Below are 23,087 nucleotides of genomic sequence, written 5' to 3'. Positions count from 1 at the left end.
AAGACTTCATTAGTATAGGTAGATCCCTGACCTCTTCAAAGAAAGGGCCACAAATTAGCTGTACTATTAGCAGCACAGATGATGCCATTGACAGCTCAAGAGTGTTCTAAATTTGCCGTGACTGATGTTGGTTCAGTGGATTGGGTGTTGTTCTGGGGACCAGAGGGTGGCTGGTTTGATTCCTGGTCAGGGCATGTGCCTGGATTGTGGGCCAGGTCCCTGCTTGGGGGCATGTGAGAGGCAACTGATAGATGTTTCTCTCCTTTTTCTTCCCTCCCTTACCCTCTCTCTAAAAATAAGTAAATAAAAGTTTTTTTAAGTGTGTTCTGAACTTGCAGGGTGGTTTTTGGTTATAGATACAATCATGGGAGGCTCCAAGTCTGGTATCTTTCTTAGTCATTCACTCCCTCCTGCCCAAACTAAAAATTGACTTTCAGAAATCTTTACAGTATTCACCTTTTATTTTTTGCTTCATTGTTCACTGCCAGTAAATCTTTTCATGCCTATTTGCTGCTGTTTAGCTGGTTTAATTTTTTTTCTGTTCTATTGAAGTCCATAGTTTTGGCTTGAGGGGCAGTATGTTAGGGTCAGTTCTTTGGATCCACACCCCCTAATTTTCTCTTCTTGGTGACACACATCAAAATTTAATAGGTATATTAGAGAGTATGGTGATCATTTGTACACTGGTTCCTTCCAAAAAGTATAGGGAGAGGGTGTTATCTGCAGACAGCTGAGTAAATGTGTTCTTTGTACTTCATCATCAGAGCATCTCAGTTATCCAGACGAAGTATAAGACCTGGAGGTCGGAGTATGCTGAGCCCCCTCGAGGAGCTGCAAGGAGATCACTGTGGGTAGAAGTAGAGTAAGCAAGAGAGTCAGGATGGTTAGAGGATGAGGCAAGAGAGACAATAGTAACAATATGGGGACACCTTGCTGGCCACATTAGGGGAGAGAGAGGGAGAGGGGGAGAGGAGGGAGAGAGAGAGAGAGTTTAAATTTACTTGAGAGAGAGAGAAATACCGATTTGTTGTTCCAGTTAGTTATGCATTCATTGGTTGATTATTGTATGTGTCCTGACCAGAGATTGAACCCGCAACCTTGGCATATTGGGACAATGCTTTAACCAACTGAGCTACCTGGCCAGGGCTGTATTTTAATCTAAGTCACATGGGAAGTCATTGGAGATTTTTGAGCTGATAAGATTTCCAATTAAAAAAAATTAATTACTTTGGCTGTTATGTGGAGAATAGATTAGGTTATGGGGGAAAGAGGGGAACAGAGAGATCATTTAGAACTCTATTGTAATAGTCCAGGCTAGAGATGATGAGATGACAAATGAAATTATTACCTATCGCTAAGAAAGGAATGGGAGACCTAATTAAGAAAACATCACTAAAGCCCCTCATACAGCCTGTTTCTTAATATTAGGCTACAGTATTTGTTAATGCCCTTCCTTTCCTTGGAGTTTGCCCTCAGCTGTATTAGGACCATAGAAGAGAGATTATTACATAGAGATCGGTATTCACAAGGGATGGGATTCTAACTAGTGCCTCAGTCATTTGACCCAGACAGAAGACTTTTTATTCTTGAGGTACTGCAGTTGGCACACTGTGTTCATTCTGTTGTCCCACCCACCAAAGACCTAAAAAGACTGATTCGGTGCCAGGACTCAGGCTGCTCTATTCTCATTGAGGCATTCAGTCTTCAGTTCTTTCTGCAGTTGCTATCAGTTTGAGCAGCCTCTTTTACAAAGTATCTTTTCAGCTACCTGGACTTGCAAGCTGGAGCTCTCTGATACTCATCATGACAAGTAGTTTCACATACCTGAGATGGCCCTCTAAGAGAAAGAGGTTTTGTGATCTTTAACATGTGAACATTCCGCGCACTCTTTTGTTGTGATGTAGAGCCTTACTGTGCTACCTTGATTTCTGGGTTTTGCAGTATGAGAGAGGAATTCCATGTGTTTTAGTACATTATAGTTCTTTGGGAAAAGCTTAGTGTTTGGTATACAGGGAGCTTGCTTGGCATTGTTGACAAGGTTTCCTTTCCTACAAAAAGCTTCCTCAATACATCTTGTTGGTAGACAGCACTGATGAAACCATGCCATCTCGACATAATGTCAGGATCACCTGCCCAAAGAGGACTTCTGGCAGCCTACTACTTCTTTGATTTCCTTTGGGTGCAAAACAATTTCAGGATGGGGGTGGGATCCAGAAGGTCTGATTGTGTGACCGGGAAAAGGAAAGGTGAATCCCCGGAAACCTATAAACAGAATTCGCTTTAACAGTAGTTAATTTTGTCTCTTAGGATGCTTTGTCCTTCTTCCTTTTAAAAGTGAGCTCAGGGTGTCACAAGTGAAACTTTGGGTGCCTTTGCAGCTCATATACTACACTGCCTCTGGAAATGCCTGACTTCCTGGCCCCCAACCAGCCCTGTAAATAGACTAAGCCAGGCTCTATGAGGGCCAGCTCCCTTCAGGAACACTGTTCTATTTTCAGGGAGAAATCATTTTTCCCTTCACATCAGTTGGAATGTGCCCTAGCTTTTCTGCTCTTTCGTTGGCGTGGGCACAGATGAGAGCCAGCGTGCCATTCATCTCGCAGCCCCGTGGCCATGAGCCTTTCCAAAAGCCCACGATAGGGAAGGGCAAAGAGCTTGTGAGCAGAAAAGATCTTACAAGATGCACCTGTATTTTTCATTTAATTGTGTGGATAGGTATTTTTTAGTTTTTATTTTCCCTGCCCACTCATCTGTGCCAACTGAAATATCATTTTACCCTTAGTAATAGTTGGGAGCAAATTGTTACTGCAGATAAAAAAAACAAATATATTTTCAGCCAACATGCTGTTAATTAAATTGCTTATCTATCTAAACTTGGGCCTGTGCTGCTCATATCAGATGTCCCTGGTTTCTTCCTTGAGTGAGTTGCCTTGTGTTCCATGACCGTGTTGTTTTTTTGTTTTTGTTTTTGTTTTTGTTTTTCATTACAGTGTGAGTGACTGCCTCATGTTGTGTTGATGCTGGTCTGCCATGCTAGCCTGTCTGCCAGGGCCAGGTGACCTGTCCTTTCAGCTTCTTTCTCACACGCAGATGAACACTGGACTTCAGAAATGTAAGTAATATGGGTCCCAGGGAAGGATGTGATCCTTTATTTTGTCCCTACATTTGGGCTGTTTCAGAGGAGTACATTGACCATGGACTTTAGGACCTTCAAGATATTCTTTAGTACGGACAGAAGAAAGCAGTTGCAAAAACTTGTCAGCAATGTAAGACATTTCTCTGATCAACGAGATCCTTTAAAGTACTAGAATTTTCCAGAGCATAGCATCTTAATTTTAATTGTTGCTGATAGCTGTTTGTTGAGCAACAAAGCTATAAGGAGTTTTACAGGAAATACATATGTATATGTATTTATCACCATATACAAACTTCAAACAAGTTTCTCAGTTTGAATCCCCATGAATAATTAAATGGAAACGCACAGTCCAAATTCCTTACTGTATATCTCTGAAACAAACTATTTACACTGTTCTGTTATTTTGAACACTCTGAGCACTCTACCATGGAAACAGACAATTCTCTTTGGCTTTGCTGTCTGCCTTCTGAGCTAGTGACCTCAATGCACAGCAAGTGAAGAAGCTTTTGCCTTCAGAGGGATAATGAGGCTAGTTTTCTCAGTCTTTCTCGCCATAGCCTGCTAATATACTTCCCACAAGGTTGAGCTTTTGAGAACTGTCTGTTGGATTCCCGTCTTAAACTGGCTGCAATTGGGGCTTTATGCTTCATACTTTCCCAGATTCCTACCTTCTACCTTTGCACTGCATGATGTGAAAGGAAAAGATTCTATTCCTGGTTCGTTGCCATGTACAGTATCTTCAAGTGTTAAAATGGCCCTAAATTTGGAATAAACTTTCAGGGCAAAAAGGGGAAATCATGTAGGCTTACCCTTAATAGAAAAGGTGCTTCAGCCTCTTACCTGAATCCTTATGACAGGGTTTGGCAGGGTTTTAGGCTTTGTGGGCCACGGTTTCTGTTGCATCTACTCAGATCTACTCTTGTAGGGCAAAGGCAGCCATAGATAATTTGTAAACAGTGTGTGTGACCATGTTCCAATTAAACTTATTATAAAAACAGCAGCTAGATTTTGGCCCACAGGCTGCAGTTTACCAGACCCCTGCTCTGTTAGATCATCTCCAGAAGTTAAAAATGATATAGCACCTGTATTAAATGATATAAAAATGATAAAAATGATCTTTCTTTTTTTGAGGAAAAGTAAGACTCAGAGCCTGGCTAGTTCTGGGATTTGGGCAGTGAATCCAACTTGCATAATGACAAAGAGGAAGGTGACAGTCTTCCTTCTGCAGCTTCCTGACACCAGGCAAACAAACCCTGCTGTACCAGCTTTCCCCTAGCCTTTCCCTTAATGAGCGATGACTAGGTGACTAAGTTGTATGTGCTTCCTGGCAACCCAGGTCTGCATGCTGACTACACCATGACTGTTTCTGGGCTTCCAGGGACACAACTGGAAAGGGGTGTATTTGGAAATACACAATATGATGAAAAGAGCAACTCTCTGTCTGCTAGATTCCTTAACTCACTCTGACAGCTTCACCCAGAGATGTGATGTCAAGGGATGAGCCATTTGGGAGGAAAGGCAAATTGGCAGCTCTACCTTGGGTGCTGACACTGGATCCCCACTTTCTTTTCCCTGAAAGCAGCTCTTAAGTAGCCTCTGCCAACCACTGGCCCCAGTCTATATGTAAGAATTGAGATATCCTTCTTTCTTGGTTTCAGACTCACCTGTACATTTGGGGAATGGAGTCTTTGAATCTCTCTCCCATGTGCTATCTTAACTAAATTCACACCTTTGCAGAGGAGAAATCCTATTGGTATTTTTAAGCTTGCTTGCTTCTCTCCTCTCCCAAAATGTATAAGAAAAAGGAAAAATTTTATCGTGTGACTTAACAGCTGTTAGTGTTAAACATTTACAGTTAAGGTGAGATGGAGCATAAGCTCTATCTCCTTTGGGAACCAGCAACTAAAGAGCTGCTTAGAACCCAAGGCCTTGTATTTCTAAAGACCTTAAAACCAGTTTTGTGACTTTGCAATTCAGCCTTTCCCAGCCCCCACATCCAATCTCAGAAGGGTCTTCTGAGTCCCTTAGAAACAGCTTGGTATCTGGTAGGGTTGGGATGGGATAGAGATGTTTATAGTTTACTGTGCTTTATATTGAAAGAGTCACCTTTAAGGCACAGGAAATGGATCCAGGGTCAGGAGAATGGGATATGTGACTTCCTGGCCCACCACTGTAAGTCACCTGGCTAATCACGGCCTCATAGGCTTGAGCTGCCATGTGTGCCAACTCACAGGATTGACTCCTTCTAACGTCACGTTTTCTCTCTCCCTTTCCTTTTCTTGCATATAGGAGGATGTAATGCATTTCCCATCCTAGATGTGTAATTTGCCATAGTACAGGCTGGATTAAAGAACATCTTGGTTTGGGGTGGGTCTTGTACTTGGTAGAGGACCGCAGTTAGGGTTAGGAGAATGCCCTCCTAGAGCTTTTCTACATTATATATTCCATAATGTCACTTGCTTGGAGAGTCCTAGCCATTTTGGAACTCTGTACTTGTAAATTGTTTTCCTGTGACCCATCTTCTCCTAATTCCTCCAGAAAATGTGTTTTTGAACATTTTTTATTAACCCCAAGCCCCTGCTCCTGTTTCCTCAATTCACGGTCAAGTATAGTAGTGGCTCAGTAAGTGTTTCTGAGTAAATGGCTGAAATGGCCAAAAGACCTTGGTTCTCAAAACATCTTTTAGATAACAACTTTGACCTCTCTTATTGTAGACTTGGGGTCTGGGACAAAGGTCAAAAATCTTTTGCTGCTTCTTAGTATGCCTGTCTGCCCCCTAGTGGAAGGGTCTGGAAATGGTGAATTGGCCCAATGGTTAAATAAACTCAGAAATACTCGTCTGTTGAGTGCTCACCATGTGCCAGGCACTAGCTTAAGTATTTTTATATATGTTTTCATTAATTCTTCAATAATTCCGCATGGGAGACTCTCATCTTTTTTTTTTTTAAGGATAAAACACAGAGTGTTTGCCACTTACTTGCCAGTGTCACATTACAGTTCAGTAACTAACCTGGAACCCATACTCAAGTCAGACTCCAAAGCTTGTGTTAGAAACACACTGCATGTGCCTCTCCACCTATGGAGGTCAGAGGTTCCTGCTGCATATGCTACCCATGTTGTCTGACCTTCAAAATAGAAGGATACACAGCCTGGATTTGGGCAGATCTCACCACCAGTCCCTGGAAAAGGCAGCAGTGCTTTCTGCTGCATTGTACTCTCAGACTCAAGCTCAGGGCGTCCTACAGTTGGGGCTTTCTTTGTCAGGTTGCTTTGTCCTGTCTGTGGACGGACTCAGGCAGAACTGCTATCCTTAAATAATATCAACAGTCATTGTTCCTGTTGGCGGAGTGTTTTCTCATTCATTGGATCTCTCTCTCTTGATCTTACTAATTCTCTGAAGTAGGACAGCATGTGTCATTCCTTTTTATAAGTGAGGAATGACTGAGACTGTGTAGTTACATAATAAAGCCAGTATTTGAATCTGGGTCTCTCTTTTTACCTGACCACATATTCCCTATTCTTTATACTGCCTTATGTCTTAATGACACCATTGATACTCGATATTTAATAAAGTATTTTTTTTTAATCTTGGAAGGGGGGGAGAGGAAGGAGAAAGCATCAGTTTGTTGTTCCAATTATTTATCTGTTCATTGGTTGCTTCTTGTATGTGCCCTGCCTGGGGACAGTGCTTTAACCAGCAGAGCTGCTTGGCCAGGCCTGGTATTTGATATCTATATAAGTTGCTTACAAAGCTGTGGTATCTCCGTTAGCTGTACATTTAAGGGAAGATACTACAGAAGAAAGAATGGCTCCAAGGTACCTTTGTGTGAGAACTAAGATAAAAAAGTGTTGAGCTCTGTTTCCATTTCTGGTTGGGGCACATGCCTGGGTTGCGGGCCAGGTCTCCAACTGGGGACATGTGAGAGGGAACTGACCCACGTTTCTCTGATGCATCGATGTTTCTCTCCCTCTCTTTCTTCCTCCCTTCCTCTCTCGGTCTCTTAAAAAAAAGTGTTGAGAAAAACTTGACTTTTTTGTAAGGGTTGGGCTTGAGTCTGGTGTATGAGGTCAGTGGTTCTACATTCTCAGAATGCAGTCTCTTGTCCATTATACTCGTCTCATCCTTGGGATTCTTCCTTAACAAGAATACGATAGCCTGTGTCCACACACTCTTCCCCACCATTACCTCCCTTTGATTTTGATTCCTTCATTTGACTGCCATCATCATCGCTGTCAACATCAGTGGAGGCAGGACAAGAAGAACTAATCAGTGTAAATGTGCCATTTCATGCTCCTGAATGAGGCCGAACTCCATTCTACCTCTGCTAGGCACAACATGGCAGTTGGTACTCACTTGGAACAAAGGAACTCTTCCTCAACCAGTCACTATATTCCTCTCTCTAATTTAGTTTTCAAGGGGAAAAGTCACTAGCATGGAGGAAGGCCCAGGGGCAGAACTTTACTTCCTGTCTGAACTAAAACTCAGCAGCTTTGGACTCCCATTCTTCATCCCCAGTTGTTCAGTCAAGCAATACCTGTACTTACGGCACTTACCAATTATTTACTATATGTCTGCTTTGGGTCACACCGAGCTACAGATGTCATGTGATTTTGACCAGTTAAACAGACACCTAAGTACAGTGGCCGACTAGGGCAGCTTCTAATTGAATTCTAGTACTTGAGTTTAGGTACTATCTCTTGGTAATTATAGACTTTTTTTGTATCTTCTTGTCCAAGAGAATGTAAGAAGGGTTAGAAAATAGTTTCACTTTATGAAGCCCCTTAAGGGACAGCGGCTTATAAAAAAACAGAACTCAGACTGCTCTCAGAGCTCTTCCCCTCCTCACCAGCTAGTGCTACCTAGAGGATGGGGAAGATTTCTGGACCTCACTGGCTCCCTCTTCTTCCTACCCTCAGTTGTCACCATCACATTCATTGTTTTAAGACCTTCTTCAGCCCGGACTGAGTAGTTAAGTTGGTTGGAGCATTGTCCCAATACGCCAAGGTTGTGGGTTTGATCCCTGGCCAAGGACACATAGAAGAATCAACCAGTGAGTGTCTAAATGGGTGAAACAACAAACTGATGTTTCTCTCTCTCTCTCCCTCTCCCTCCCTTCCTCTCTCTCTAAAAATCAGTAAATAGACCTTCAAATCTGTCTTTCAGACATTTCATTTACAGGTAGAACATTTGTTCTGTACCCAGTAAATAAAGTAGAGCCTTAAATATATCTGCGTAAGTTCAAGGCATTGTTCCAGTATTAGAAAGCACAACCTTTTTCCTTTCTTTACCCTTTTTGCTAAGTTCTACTTTGTTGAGCATGGACCTGAATCTCTCTGCCTGTCCTAGACCTGAGCTTTTTTTTCCTGCCTTCAGGAGCAGCAGTTCCTAAGCAGTCGCTGCCAGCTAACCAGTAGTGTCACCAAAAGATGGCAGCTGTGCCCTCTTCCTTCTAGCACACTCACTAGCCTACTTATCTTCCAGTTGATGCCCAGTAATGTGACTCTGAAATGGGGCCTCTTTGAGCCAAGCCAGCTGAAGCCACAAGCTGAGCATTCAGTCATCTCAGTCCCTGGTCTGTATGGCTGCCTTCTGCAAGAGGATGGGGTAGGGAGGGAGTCAGTTAGCTGAGCCTAGGCTCCCAGCCAAGCCCCTTTCCTTCTGCTTTGAGCAGTTTGTGTACTTACTCACTCAGCAAGCCTTTAGAAGCACCTTCTGTGCATACTCAGGGGAGACCCTCCCTCAAAGAGAGGGATAACGGAGCAGAGACCCCTTGCAGGAGCCTGGCATCCTGAAAGAGCTCCATTCTCAGAACTCAGAACCTTTTCCTTTTTGACTGGAAGCACAACATCCGCTGGAGCCCCCCAGTGGGAGGCAACTGGAGATGGGAACAAAGAGACTGTTAACATTAATGAGACGCATTGAGTGGGTATTTCCGCAGTCTCCAAAGGAAGGCAGGTTTTTCCTCTTTCATTTTGGAAAGTGACAGCTGACAAGGGCCAATACAGACTATTTTTGGCTCTCAGGACTTAAAGATTCTCTGAATCCTTTCTTCTCACATTCCTTCCCTGCTGCCCTGTCATTATTGTCACCCCCCAGAAGGAAATAAATAAAGCTTTTTGATCTTCACCCAGTCAGGCTGAGAGTAAGCTGTAAACAAAAGTGAACTTGTGACGTGGGGATGGGGGAGGATGTTGGCAGCTTATTCCTCTCCTCCTGAAAAAGCAGCATCCTGTCTACTGTGCTAGGATGCCCGCCCAGTGAGCATGACGCCTCTGCTGCCAGCGCTGAACAGAAAGCTAGTGCTGCCTCACTGCCACTGCAGACGGAAGAGTAGTCACTCTGGGTGCCCTCTTTACCAGGATGTCCTGGGGAGAGGGACTGAGGGCCCTGACAAGCAGCTCTGCTTAGAACCATGAACCCCCAGGCCAGCATGGACTGCTAAGAATTTGGAGAGAGTTCCATGTAGGAAAATAACAACTCTTGATTACCTCTGTGAGAACTGGCTAAGATCTGGCTCTGCCAGATACTGGACTTTTGGAAGTTGCCCTGCTATTCCTGTCTTTAGTGACGTCATTTGTAAAATAAGAATCACAATAGTACCTGCTTCCTAAAACAGTAGCTAGTATTTGTGGAGATAGTCTGTTACTCAGCACAAGACCTGGCCCATTGTAATTACTGACTAAATGCCAGCACTGTTGTTATTGTGGGGCCTGAGGCTGGATTTGAAACCAAGACTAGGGATGACGATTTAGCCCCCACCTCTTCCACTTTAGGCCTGCAAAAGGGAAATCTAGAAGGGCTGGTTGGCTTGGCACTGATGAGCTCCCTCTCCTTCTTTGCTCTCCTTCCCCTTCTCTCTCTCTAGGGGACACTACACAGAAAATGAGAACTGCTCACTATCCTACCCCAGCCGAATTGGATGCATATGCTAAGAAGGTCGCAAACAACCCACTGACTATAAAAATCTTCCCCAACAGTGTGAAGGTTCCCCAGCGGAAACACGTTCGTCGTACTGTGAACGGCCTCGACACATCAGCCCAGCGCTACAGCCCCTACCCGACTCAGGCTGCCACCAAGGCAGGCCTGCTTGCCATTGTCAAAGTGCCAGCCAAAAGCATACTCAAGGACTTTGACGGCACGCGAGCCCGGTTACTCCCTGAGGCCATCATGAACCCCCCAGTGGCACCCTATGCTACTGTGGCACCCAGCACTTTAGCCCACCCCCAGGCCCAGGCTCTGGCCCGCCAGCAGGCCCTGCAGCATGCACAGACCCTGGCCCACGCCCCTCCCCAGACGCTGCAGCACCCTCAGGGTATCCCGCCACCCCAGGCGCTGTCCCACCCTCAGAGCCTCCAGCAGCCTCAGGGCCTGGGCCACCCTCAGCCCATGTCCCAAACCCAGGGCTTGGTCCACCCTCAGGGTCTGTCTCACCAAGGTCTCCAGCACCCCCCCAATCCCTTGTTGCATGGAGGCCGGAAGATGCCAGACTCAGATGCCCCCCCGAATGTGACCGTGTCTACCTCAACTATCCCCCTTTCAATGGCGGCCACCCTGCAGCACAGCCAGCCCCCGGACCTGAGCAGCATTGTGCACCAGATCAACCAGTTTTGCCAGACGAGGGCAGGCATCAGCACTACCTCAGTGTGTGAGGGCCAGATCGCCAACCCCAGCCCCATTAGTCGCAGTCTGCTCATCAATGCAAGCACCCGGGTGTCGACCCACAGCGTCCCCACACCAATGCCTTCATGTGTGGTCAATCCCATGGAGCACACCCATGCGGCCACAGCCGCATTGCCTGCTGCAGGCCCTGTCAACCTGCCCACGGGCATCTCTCGAGCCCCTGCTGGCTACCCTAGCGACCTCAAGCCGGTCACCTGGAACCAGCATCAGCTGGCCCACCTACAACAGATGTGCAGTGAGGCTGGTGGGACACCAGCCCCTGGCCTGACAGGCAAGCATGCGACAGGACGTGAGTTGGCAGGGCCTGGCTTTGTGGGCAAGGCCCCTGCCTACCCGCAGGAACTCTGCCTGGCACAGTCCTTCCATCTGAAGCCACCCCTGGAGAAGCCAACCCCATCCCCACCAGTCAACGGCCTGGCAGCCCCACTGGCCTACCCCAATGGTCACTACTTCCAACCCCTGTGGAACAACATTTTGCCCACTCCCAATAGCGACAGCTCGGGGTCTCAGGACCTCACCATGCCGTTCCATGGTGGGCAGCCCACGGGTGCACCCCTCGACTGTGTGGCAGCTGCTGGGGCCCACTACCGATCAGGGACCGGGGGCGGTCCAGTGGCAAGCCAGAACAGCTTGATGCAAACAGTGGATTACCTAAGTGGGGATTTCCAGCAGGCCTGCTTCCGAGAACAGAGCCTGGCCATGCTGAGCAAGGCTCACCGAGCCCCTGGCAACCGAGCCCCTGACCCCACAGATAGTCGAAGTCTTCATATTCAGCACCCTGGGTATAGATAGGTAGCCCTGGTGCCCTCCACAAGCTACACATCATACACCCCCTCCTAGGTTTAGTCTTACTTTTGAGTAATTGGATAGTTTCAAAGTTTTATTGCTCCAATGTGATCATTCTTAGATGTTTAAGAAAGGGAATTTGATGGGATCTAACTGAGAACAGAGGAGGATCCTCTGTGCCCTCATTCTGTCTCCTCCGCCAGGCCCAACCACTTTTGGGTTTATGTTAGGACCTAATCCCAATCCCAGGCTTTTTTCTTAGCTGCCTGCCTATCAGTCAGTCCTGTGCCATGCCCATCCCCTTCTATCCCCTTACATTTCCCACCAGCCATCTCTTGTCTTTTTCTGCTCTGCTTTTCACTTAGGACTGAGGTGGGCTAAGGAAAAGGCCCTAAGGAAGGTGCCCAGCCCCCTAAGCCAGGCATCCCTGTTTGTCTTTACCTGGGACTAAGCAGCCAGACTTCTCAAGTGCTCTGGAAAATAATTCCTTATTCACCTCAAAGACTTCCAAGTCAAAACGGACTAGTCTTCACCTCCTCTCAGCCTCCCTCCATTCCTTAAGGCTTTGTTTTACATCCATATTGATTCCAGAGCCACTAAACTTGTTCTTGCCACACTTCGCAAGGGCATCTTGCAGGCACTTAGCCACCATCTTGACACGTGGGGGTGGGGGGAGGGGGATGTGTCTCTGTGTTGGTATCTTGGTTCCTGAGTCCCCTTTCCAAACCTAGAGAAATGCAGTGACCATCCAGCATACCGAAGATCCTTTTCTCACTGTTGCCTCTCCTAATTCACCTGCTTCCCTCATCCCCCACCCCCCTCAAAAAGAAAGCAGAAACTGATCTTTCTGGAGGGATTAGGTAAGGGATGATCACATTGGAGTTTGGAATTAAAAACACCAAAAAAAAAAAAAAAAAAATTTGGTTCTCTCTACACTGGCTAAGAATATTGCTCTACACTGTAAGTTTTAAATGTCATATTTCTGTATGAATGTAGTGTGGGTTTGAGTAGCATTGTGTGTGAGTAGCCCCACAGGTACATTCACCTTCTAGACACCTTCTGCAGCCCCTCAGTTTGATGAGAAAGAAAGAAAAACACAAAGCCTTAAGCTCTTTGAATTCTTCCTTTACCAAATGAGCATGGTTCTAACAGCTGAAGGTGGGCGTTCATTGGAAACAGCCCCTCCTTGCCCCTTGCCCATCCTTCCTTCATACCCACTCCATGCTCAATGCATCTCATTCCCAAGTGATAGTTATTTGGCTAGAAATTTAAACTTTTCTGTAACTTTAGATTATGTTTTGTTGTGGTCTTTGCACCCTTCTGTTACAGATGCATAGTTGGGCTCTGCCCCTGGGTTTTGTTTTTGGGGGTTTTTTTGTTTTTGTTTTTTTTAATCCTTTTTAACCAAATAAGCCCTTACTACTACTCTTGTCTCTGGGGAATGTGAGCTGATGTTCTTATTTAAGATTTTGGGTTTGTTTATTATATACTATCCACTGTTCTTTAGCCAGAAATTCTCTAGTGATCTGAAGCAGTGTGATTGAAGACCAGTTTTTAAATTATGTGTTGGCAAGTTGCCTTATATTTAAAAAGAGAAAAAAATTGCCTGATTGTGTTATGCCAAATGATAGCAACATGAAGTCCTAATTTATTGTTCCCGATTGTTTTTCTGCCGTCTGTGAACACTGGTACCTCCCTCCCCCTGAGCCCTCAGGAGCGTCTCTTGCTCCTGGTGCAATGCCTTCTCCCAAGGTGTTGGCCACCACCTCACCCAGGGCCCCCTTCCAGTTCTCTGAGTTAAGTTGAAAGAGCACTACTGTCTCTCCTTACCCTTTGCTTGAGCTTCAAACCAGATATTTTTGCTGATTTTTTTTCTAATGCGTCTCCCTGAAAGGTGAGCTGCCATTTTAGGAAATTGGACCAGACACCAACTTGGGGGCTTTAAATCAAACCTCAAACCCATCTCTTCCTGTGTGGGGGTGCAAGTCTCTGAAGCTCTCACTCTCACCCCTGATCTGCATGGAAAATGTACTGTGACCCCACCTCCACCCCTAACTGCCCTTGCCTTTGGTGTGAGATGTCTCCTAGTTCACCCTGAGCCCCTCACCCCTCTGCCGGCCAAGCCCCAACCAGCAATAAGAGGCCAAACCAGGGCCTCCTACCCATGATCCCAGCCTCCATCCCACACTACCCCCAGGGAATACCAGGATTCCCCAGCTGTCCACATACTGTAGCATTCACTCTCCACCTTCCTCCTCATCTCACCTGTGGTGGTTAATGGGTGTGATGGGGTTTTTAAGATTATTATAAACCAGTAAAAAGAAAGAAAACCTCTCAATCTTGTCCTATTCGTTCATAGTGGTTTCTAATGCCTTATTTACTAGAAGGGAAGTTAATTCCTCACTTTTAAGAGGGGGACCCGTATTCATTCCATTCAGAAGCCCACCCAGTCCATTATTGCAGACCAGATGCTGTGGGGATTGTAAGGCACAAAGTAGACTCCGATCAGCTACACGAAGGTAACCCAGTTGGCTGCTCCTCTCCCTAGGCAGAACAGCTGGGGCCTTGAGACCTGATAGGTAAGTATGGTTTGCTACCCTTCAGTGGATACCTGAAGTGTGCTGCCACTTTCATTCCAAGGACCATAAGTCATTGGAAAGTGTTTTTGCTAACAAGCCATTTAAGACTAAATGTTCCTCTCTTGTCCTGCGTCCAACACTGGAATTTCTGAGGGCCTCTGACAGGTGGTGGTAGTAAGTGCTATAATCTAACATGAAAAGTGGCCCCTCTTGGTGATTTGAATCCTAAGGGTTGAGAACTGGAGAACTTGACTTTTTGTTTTTGTCTGCAGGGGGAAAAAAGGAGCTATTTACAGTTGACCCTTGAACAGCCTGGTGGTTAGGGGCGCCAAACCCTTCCCCGCATTGAAAATGACTTCAGAAACTTTGCTAATAACCTGCTGTTTAGAAGCCTTAACCGATAACTAACACATTTTGCATGTTATATGTAGTATATGCTGTATTCTTAGGGAAAATGTTTAAAAACAAAAATACATTTACAGTATTTACTGAAAAAATCCACACAGTTCAAACCCGTGTTGTTCTGGGGTCAACTAGGTTCTCCATTCCCTTCTGCTGAGTATGGACTTGGGCTAAGGTGTGATGGAGGAAAGGAGAGATTCCACAAGATGCGGGATTCAGTGAGGGTGGAATCAGACCCTTAGTATCAAGACAGCAGGTTGCTGTCAGAATACTGTTGGAAGCACTCTCTTGTGGGCACATTTGTATCTATGGGTTGCTCTTTTGGGAAGGGGGCTTTCCCTCCTTCCATCGTCATGCTATCCCTATGAAAGTCCTCATATCTCTGTCAGAAACCTGCAATCAGCCTAAGGTCACAGAGGTAGTGAGTGCTGCTCAGTGATGCAAAACCTGGCCTGAGCTTGACAAGGCAACCATGGCTGCCTGCAACAGCTGGAAGGAGGGCCAGCCCTGGATATGCAGTTGACTGCAATATCTTCTTGCTGCACACACTGTAGGAGGCATGTTCTGGAACGCTGCCGTGACAGTCTTACCAGCAGAGAACCCAAGCTTGACCCAGAGTTTCTGACTTCTGTTAGAAAGGTGGTTCCACCTGTTGCCTGAAGCAGGCACTTAAGGGAAGGCATTTCTCCTGCTAGAGCCCATGGTTATCCCTACCAGCTTCCAGGCATCACTGTACCAGGATCGTTTATCTGGTGAAGGAGCTGTCTTTATCAGAAAGGCAGTCAGGGCCTCAGGTCACCCCCTAGACCAGTGAATTTGGCTTTTTGAAGGCTAAGCTGGTTTCCTGGGCTGGCTGCGTCAGGCTGTCCTTTTCCGTTGCCTTTTGAGAAGGGCTCTTTTTACTTGAGCTCAGTGTGGTGAAGTCAAGAACTACAAGCCTTGAACCTTACCTTCACAGGATAACAATTTCCATCAAAGGGCTTCTCAGGGCCAGCCAAGATTAAGATACTTTATACTGATTGGTTCATCTTTACAGCAAATCTTGGTGAGCGGGATTACTCTCGTTTTACCGATGAGAACAAAGATGCCTCCCATAGAGATAAGAAACCCATCAAAAAGGAAGCAAAGACCAAACCCAAATCCAACTACTGGCAAAATTAAAAGGAGCTGTACCTCTAAGGGATTGCTGGAGCTTAAGACAGAGCCCAGGTCCTGCCCCAGACCAGCTTAAGGACCACTGAAGACAATTCACCCCTCTGTGCCTATTTCATCAATCAGGTGTGGATAATCATAGGCACCCATTGAGACAGGAAAACCAAATGAGTATGGAGAAAATCCAAGCACCTTGTACATCTGGAAGGCCCCTTTGCTCAGCTCAGTCTCTGGGTGTGGGCTGGACTTTGGAGTTAGGTTAACTTTCATCAAGCACTTTGTACCAGGAACATGCTTTGTCTCATTAAATCTTCACTACAGTCCACTAAGGTTCTATTACGGTGATGAAAGATATGTAACTTTTTGCATTAAATGAAATAGTGCGTGTAAAGTGCTTAGCAGTGCCTGCCACATAGCAGTCCTAAATAAGCGCTAACACTTGGTCTATTATCGCTAGACCAAGACTTGCCTAGGGCATAGGCACTGGTCTTTGGTGAGCTATGTATCCAGCTTTACAATGTTCAGAGCCTGCACCTCCCCCATCTAACCACCGGAGGACCGGCGCAGGCGTCTCTCCCGCACAAAGCCTAGTGCACTTCTCCTGCCGTCCACCAGAGGGCGACCCAGTGGCAGCAGCCTGTCTCGGACTGATCCTTTGCTTTCGCCACTGGGCACAGCCTTCCAGGACCCTAACCAACCCAGATGATTCAGACTGGAACCAAATTAATAAATACAATTCAGAATTTATTAAAAATCAGGGCTCCCCTGCTGTGTCCTCCTGGCACTAAGTAAATAAATAACCAGAGGGTACAGCTGGGGAAAAGGGGAAGAGAAATCATCTCGACAAATTAAACTACCCAACTCCCCCTTCCCCTCTATGGCTCTTGGGACATAGCACCAGCAGGCACCTCAGTCCAGGTAGAGTGTGGCTGGCACCAAGGCATGTCTGCCCTGCCCAGGAGAGGAGACAGGCCCTAGGATCACTTGTTTCCAAGCCCTTGAAAACCCGAAGACCTGCTCACCACAGGGGCCAGGGCTGAAGCACCAATAGGAGGCACCTGAGAGTGGTAAGGAAGGGGAGAGGGGGAATAGGGTAACAGAACCTCGTGTGCAGAAGCAACTGAAAGAGGGTCCTGCCCCCTTCTCCAGGCTCAGCCAGTGCCTAACAGAGGTCATTTTCCACTCTCTTTCTCCTGGAACCCTGTCTGTGCTCAGCTGAGGATCTTTCGGGGTAATTCAACCGAGGCACGGATGAAGACTGCATCATCCCGCACATAGTTTCGCTTGCGGATATCCTGGTGGGAGATGAACTTGGGGTAACCAAAGCCCAGAGAACTTTCATCCAGGGAGCCCCGCCAAGTGCCTGGTTTTTGGAAATTCTTCCAGTTTGGGTCAGGGTGAAAGGTCTCAGTGACATGCTGTGGTTTAGCCAGCCCAGGGTCACTCTGATCCAGCAAGGAGAAGGTGACGCGGCGGGCAAAGGGCCACTCAAGGAGATTGTCAAAGGCACCTGGCAGCACACGAATGTAGAGCGAGAGATGCGTGCCCTCACCACTGCCATTGCCATTGAGGAATGCGGACACCTGCAGCTTGTAGCCATACTTATGTGTGTAGAAGGCCGGGCTGAAACACTCGAGGTTGGGCTTGGCTTTGGCTTCCTGCAGCCGTCGCCCATAGCTGCCAATCTTCCAGATGAGGACACCATCACTGCCCACGGACAGCTCCTCCAGCTCTCGGCGCAGCTCCTGCAGCTCCTGCCGCTGCCGGCTCACCAGGGCACACATCATGGCCAGATGGGGCTTCACGCTCTCCTCCACATGCCTGGCCATTGCCAGCTTAGGGCACTGTAGGTAAAGCCCCAGGCCACGGGGGAAAGGAGAAGAGTTATCAGTAGGGGCAGGCCCAAAGTAGAGGGGAGGACTGGGTATAGGGTGGCAGGTATCCAGCTCTCAGTGAGGAGGAGGCTGAAGCTGGCCAGCAGGGGGAAGGACTGAAAGGTTCAGAGCAGCAGAGCAGGGACCAAGGGCTTGGGCCCCTAAGTCTATGTCTGAAGCTTCAAGGACCAAGAAGAGGGCTGACAGGAAGGAGGAGGGGCATCTCACCCTGTGCTTGCAGCCGGAGTCTTTGAATGGACACAGCACCAGGGCGGTGCTACAGCTGTCCTTCAGGTGGCCGGGCAGATCCTCCCGAGCCACAGTTCCCACGCCACACTGGTTGGGGCAGGGCACAGGCAACCTTGGGCACTGGTACTGGTGGCTCTAGGTCCACAGAGACAGTGGTCAGTAGTAGCCTGATTCCCTGCTACCTACCCCACGGCCCAGTTCAGTAAAGGCCTCACCTGGATGGTGTCAAAGACGAACTCCTTGGTGCAGTAAGTGCAAGGCTGGGTGCGCTTGGGACACTCGGAGGTGGCATGCTGGGCTAGGAGCCGTCGCATCATGCGGGCACCGCACTTGTTCTCACAGTACACACTCTCCTGGGGACACACGCCCTCGTGACTCTGTGGAAAAGCCAGAGGGGCCGAGTTAAGGAATCCCTGAGCCACCAGGTGCCCCACTCTTCCTCTACCCTCAGCCAGACCACACCCACCTCAAAGGCCTCCCCACTGAAGTCACAGCCACAAAACTCGCACTTGAGGCGCCGCTTGGGGCAGTCGTGCTGCAAGTGTGCAGGCAGGTCTCGGCGGCTCAGCTTGGTGGGGCAGCGGTTAGGACAGGGGACGACATTGAAGCTGCAGGTATTCAGGTGACCCTGGGGGAAAAGGCTGTGGTTAGTGCCTGCCAAGGGAAGAGTAGTCCCCACCCTCATCAGAGCCTCACCTGTAGGTGGCGAAGTGGCCCACTCCAGCGGCAGCCTTCCTCACTGTGGATGCAGCGGATAGGCAGGCTCAATACCTGTACCTCCAGCTCTGGGTCTGGGTAGATCTGGGGACAGGGATAGGGGAAACTTGTCAGGGTCAGAACCTGCTGCATTCTCCACTTCCTGCCTCCTCCACTACCAGAGAGACTAGCTCTATCTTACAGCCAGTAACAGCTGCTCCTGGGCTATAATGTCCTCGGTGCTCAGGGATAAGGGGCACAGCAGGCAACATCTGCTCCACTGGTGGATCCTGGGGTCCCCAACACATCTGCACATGATACTCCCTTTGTAGAGGCAGCCTGCTTAGTCTCAGGCAGCCCCCAAATTCTGTTTCCTTCCTTCTGGTAAAGGGGTCCTGGCCCTCAGCCACAGGTCTGGCCTGCCACCTGGAGGGGAGGGAAGCACTTCCTGTGGGCACAGAGCACCTCTGCGCACCCCCACAGGCTGGGCATAGTGCCTGTCCTCCAGGGCAAATACGGGCCTCATTTGCAAACTGGCCTGGTGGGAGGGAACAGACTACCTTTGTGGGGGCGCGTGATTCGGAAACACTAGGTTGACATTGGCCCTGAGCCTACAGACTGCCAGTAGCTCCACCCTCCACCAAGGGCAAGAGCCTGTACCTGGGCCTCTGCCGGGCACTGTAGACTCACCTTGGCATAGTCCAGAGGAAGCTGGTCCTCAGGGCATTTGAAGACTCCTTCACTGTGAAAAGGGGAGGGGACAGGGTCAAGGCCCCACCCCCTCAACCAGGGCAGCCTCCTTCCCTCACCAGACCGGTTCCAAGCCAGCCCCACCTGAGAGGACAAGCAGAGTCCTGAGGGTACCGGCTTCCCCAGGACCCCAGATGATCCCAGCTCTTGTCCTGGGGAGGGGAGTTCTGGGCCCAGTGGAGGCAGAGACAGCTGCCTCAGACAGCATTTGGCCAACAGGTGGCAGCTGGCACCCCTCCCCCCAGGATGGCAGCTGGACTGGGAAAGTACAGGCTGCCCAGCCGTCCCCTCCCCCCAGGCTAGTTTTCATTGGCTGGATGAAAAGCTGCTGGGGGGCAGGGTGAACAGGGATGGGTTGAGATTAAGTGCCAGGGCTTCCCAACCCCTATGAGAGTGCCCAGCCAAGAACCCTGGGCAAAGGTCAGTTTAGGGCCACCTTACCCCATCCCTTCCCTCCTTCTTATGAGGGTGTGTCTCCTAAAGCAAAGAGGAAAGGCTCGTTCCAAGGCACTGTGTTTACTACACACCCATCCAGTCCTTACCACCTGTCTCTGAGAAGGGGTTGAATATCCCTATTTTGCAGATGAAAGAACTGAGGCTACAGCGGAAGCAGCACCTGGATATGTCTGTCTGCTTCCACAGCTCAGATAGGTTCTGCTACAAGGTAGAGCACAAAGAAGAGAGGCTCAGGCAAGACAAACTGTCCAGGCAAGCACAGCCAAAATTGCTCCGAGCACGGCATGCATCTGAGGCGTGGAGACCCTGCCTGCCGCCCTCCCTCTCCTCCATCCATCCCCACCAGGCTGTTAGCGCTCAAGGAACCTGCTGGCATGCCTCCTTCTGCCAACACGGCCCTGCTGACCCTAGCCAGGACGAGTCGCACATGCCTGCCATGGCCTGGGCAGAGCAAGGGCTCACCGGCAGGACTGAGGGCCCTCGGGCATGGTGTTTCTGAGTCAGTTATGTGGGAGGGAGGCAAGAATCAGGCAGAAGCAGAGGCTATGTGGTGGCCCTGTATATAATGGTACTTTGCAGAAACCTGGGCAGTTCATGCCCCAAATGCCCAAAGGATTTCTAGCACCTACCTCCTCTCCCTGACCCCACTACTACCATTGGCCATGCCAACAATGCAAAGAACAGTACATGCCCAGGCACTGATGAGGTGTGCCCACGCCCACAGGACAACCAGGCTTCATGGGCCAACCTGGCAGGAGTGGGTTAAAAGGGGTTGGCTGTGGGGGAAGGGGGGTCTGTTTGGTTGCTTCAGGAATGTGCTGACTACTGGTTTTGGAGACAAGGAGGGGACTGAGGCAAGTCCCCAGGCTTTGGGCAGATTAGCCTGGGCGGCTGGGGGCCCAGCCAGGACGAAGTTTCCTGCCAGCGCTAAGGACATCCTTGCTTGTACAGTATCGTGTGGTGGTGTGGTGGTCAGGGGCAGAGCCTGTCCAGCCACCTCTTCCCTCCTCCCTTCAGGGGCCTCAGCAGCAAAATTCAGGCACTAGGGGAAAGGGGGAGGCAGGGGCAGAGACTGCTCCAGGCTGTGCAGTGGAGGCCCAGGCCCAGGCCCAGGGGAGAAGACAGGATGGGGGGAGGGGGCACTGGGAGAGGAAAGGGGGATTTCCGGAAGGAGGAGGGGCAGAAGCTGCTGAGAGGGGTAGGGGAGGTGGAGGGAAAGGGGCCTGGCAGCCCCCTCCTGGATCCTTCCCTGAGGCGGTGGGGGTGGGTCAGCTAAGTTGGGGGTGCTCAACTGGCCTCATCTGGAAACCAGAGGGCCGGGGAAGGGCACTGGAGAAGACAATGGGACTGTGTGTCGGTCGGGGAGTGTGTGTGTACACAGGAGGGAGGAGGGAGGAGGGTGAGGGAAAAGGAGGAGGGGGCAGCACAGCAGCTCGTGCTGGAGCATATGTGAGGGCAGGAGCCGGCCCAGGCTTCAGGGAACAGAAAACAAAGGGCCTGCTGAGATTTCCGCCAGCCTAGGAACTGCAGAGGACAGCCGGAGGGAAGGAGGGAAGGAGGGAAGGAGGGAGGGAGGGAGGGAGGGAGGGAGGGAGGGAGGGAGGGTGCGAGGGTGCGCCAAAGGCCGGAGCCCCAGAGATGCTCTCCCTGCCCACTCTCTTCAGCAAACAGCCTCCTGACACATGGCAGTGGCTGACCCGGCCTTCCCTGGTGATCTTGGGACATAACCTTCCCACACCAGGCCTGAACAGCTAGCAGCATGGGCAGGAGATTCAAGACCACAGGGTGCCCAGAACCCAGAACCCAATGGATGCCAAGAGCCAAACGGGGAACCTGAGTCGCACCCAGGATGATTCCCTCCCTAAGATCAACAGACCTTCCAAGGCACTCGAGACCCCCAGGGAGTCAGGAGGGACACCCAAAAGCTTCCTCTTCAGGAGAGATATGTATCACAGTCCTCCCTCTATTGTGTGACCACACACGGCCAGGGCTTAAATCCAAGATAAACCCTTAAGAAACTGTGTGACCCTGGGCAAGTCGCCGTCTTTCTTTGAATCTCTCTGTGAAACGGGAGAACAATAGCTGCTGTTCTTGTTTGTTTGGAAGAATCAAAAGAGATTAGTTAGGTGGGTGAAAACTCAGGAGGTTGAAGGCGCAGCACAGGAGGAAGGGTTTTGTCCTCCTCTTCCCAGAAGGATTCAAAGTTCAAGGATGAGGCCGCTGTGGCTCCCAGGGGAGGGGGAAGGGACGGCTACCGATCAGGAAGGGCGTCTTTTCCCACCTCCCATCCGAGGACAGGCACTTAATTCTTCAGACCGGGCGCGGGAGCCGATGGCACCCGGAACCCCACAAATTAGTAGTGCTTGGGATTCTCCTTAGGGGCCTGACGTCATCACCGCCCCGTGATGTCACAGTGGGAGCTCCTGAGGTCACCGGGATCAGGTGCAGACAAAGGCTCGGTGTGCCTTTGGCCTGGGCCCCTTCCCCATGCGGTGTCCCCCGCATCCGCACCCGCCATTCCCACTACCCCCAGCCCGCACCTTAGGAACTCCTGCAGGCAGGTGTCGCAGAAGCGGTGGCCGCAGGTAGAAACCTGCACGGGCTCGCGCATGGGCTTCCCGCACAGTGGGCACAGCAGTCGCCGCTTGGGCTTCTCCAGGAACTTGTAGTCGAAGCCGGGCATGGCGGGCGGGCGGGCACGGGCGAGCGGGGCCGTGCACGCGGCGGCCCCACAGCCCGCGCCTCGCTCGGGCCGCACTCCCGGCTCCGGGCGGCGCCGACTGTTGGCCGTGGCCAGCGCTCAGCCCGCCCGCCCGTCCGCCGGCCGGAAGAGGGGGTGGAGCCGATCCCGCTGGGTCCTAGCGCCGGTGCCAGCTGTACCGCCCTCCAACCCGGGAGCTCGGGGTTCGAGGTCGACACTTGGGTGTGCCTGCTCCCTTCCTGAAGCAAGGGCTTCTCTTTCCCCTTGGGAAGGGAGATTGTGGCTCCGCTTCTCCCCAGAGCTGTGAAGGAGTGGGGCGGAGGACCCCGGGGGACGGGCCAGCCGTACTACAACCGTTCACTTCTCTCCAGTGTATAGCTCGCTCTTGCTCTCGCTCTCGCTCTCGCTCTCGCTCTCGGGGCCACGTGTCTCCCAGAAGCCCGGGACTCCAGCTTCCAGGTGCTAGGCAGCTGAAGCCTGGCAACCAGATCTTGGGAGCTCAGCTGGGGAGGGGAGGCAGGGCTGGGCGCTGGGCCAGAGGAAACTCGGCCCCAGCCTTAGGCTGCGCCCACATTCTTTCCTTGACCATGGCCCTGCAGTTGAGATAGGGGGCCCAGCCCAACTC

At 49.9% G+C, this 23,087-nt stretch overlaps 2 protein-coding genes across 2 annotated transcripts in view; one reads left to right on the top strand and one right to left on the bottom strand.

Annotated features, from left to right (window-relative positions):
* The window catches only part of FAM222B (family with sequence similarity 222 member B), a 62,583-nt gene extending 48,650 nt beyond the window's left edge, over positions 1-13,933 (top strand). Inside the window, exons 2-3 of the mRNA XM_054573220.1 lie at positions 2,991-3,112; positions 10,003-13,933. Of these exons, the coding sequence (XP_054429195.1) occupies positions 3,031-3,112; positions 10,003-11,609 (1,689 nt within the window). The 5' untranslated portion in view covers positions 2,991-3,030 and the 3' untranslated portion in view covers positions 11,610-13,933. The remainder of the gene's footprint in view (positions 1-2,990; positions 3,113-10,002) is intronic.
* A 2,526-nt stretch (positions 13,934-16,459) lies between these two features.
* Positions 16,460-22,475, bottom strand: TRAF4 (TNF receptor associated factor 4). Its single transcript, XM_054573218.1, has 7 exons — positions 22,302-22,475; positions 19,246-19,297; positions 18,556-18,660; positions 18,326-18,487; positions 18,075-18,236; positions 17,839-17,994; positions 16,460-17,580 (listed from the first exon to the last, which is right to left on the bottom strand). Exons 1-7 carry the CDS (start codon positions 22,442-22,444, stop codon positions 16,948-16,950), a joined length of 1,413 nt encoding a protein of 470 aa, XP_054429193.1. The 5' UTR covers positions 22,445-22,475; the 3' UTR covers positions 16,460-16,947.
* Between the last annotated feature and the right edge of the window lie 612 nt (positions 22,476-23,087).

The sequence above is a fragment of the Pteronotus mesoamericanus genome, unplaced genomic scaffold, assembly GCF_021234165.1.
Source record: "Pteronotus mesoamericanus isolate MK-2021 breed Mesoamerican mustached bat unplaced genomic scaffold, CSHL_Meso_final contig_246, whole genome shotgun sequence".
Classification (NCBI taxonomy): domain Eukaryota; kingdom Metazoa; phylum Chordata; class Mammalia; order Chiroptera; family Mormoopidae; genus Pteronotus; species Pteronotus mesoamericanus.
The sequence above is the reverse complement of the archived record's forward strand: the minus strand, read 5'-3'. Positions and strand labels throughout refer to the sequence as shown.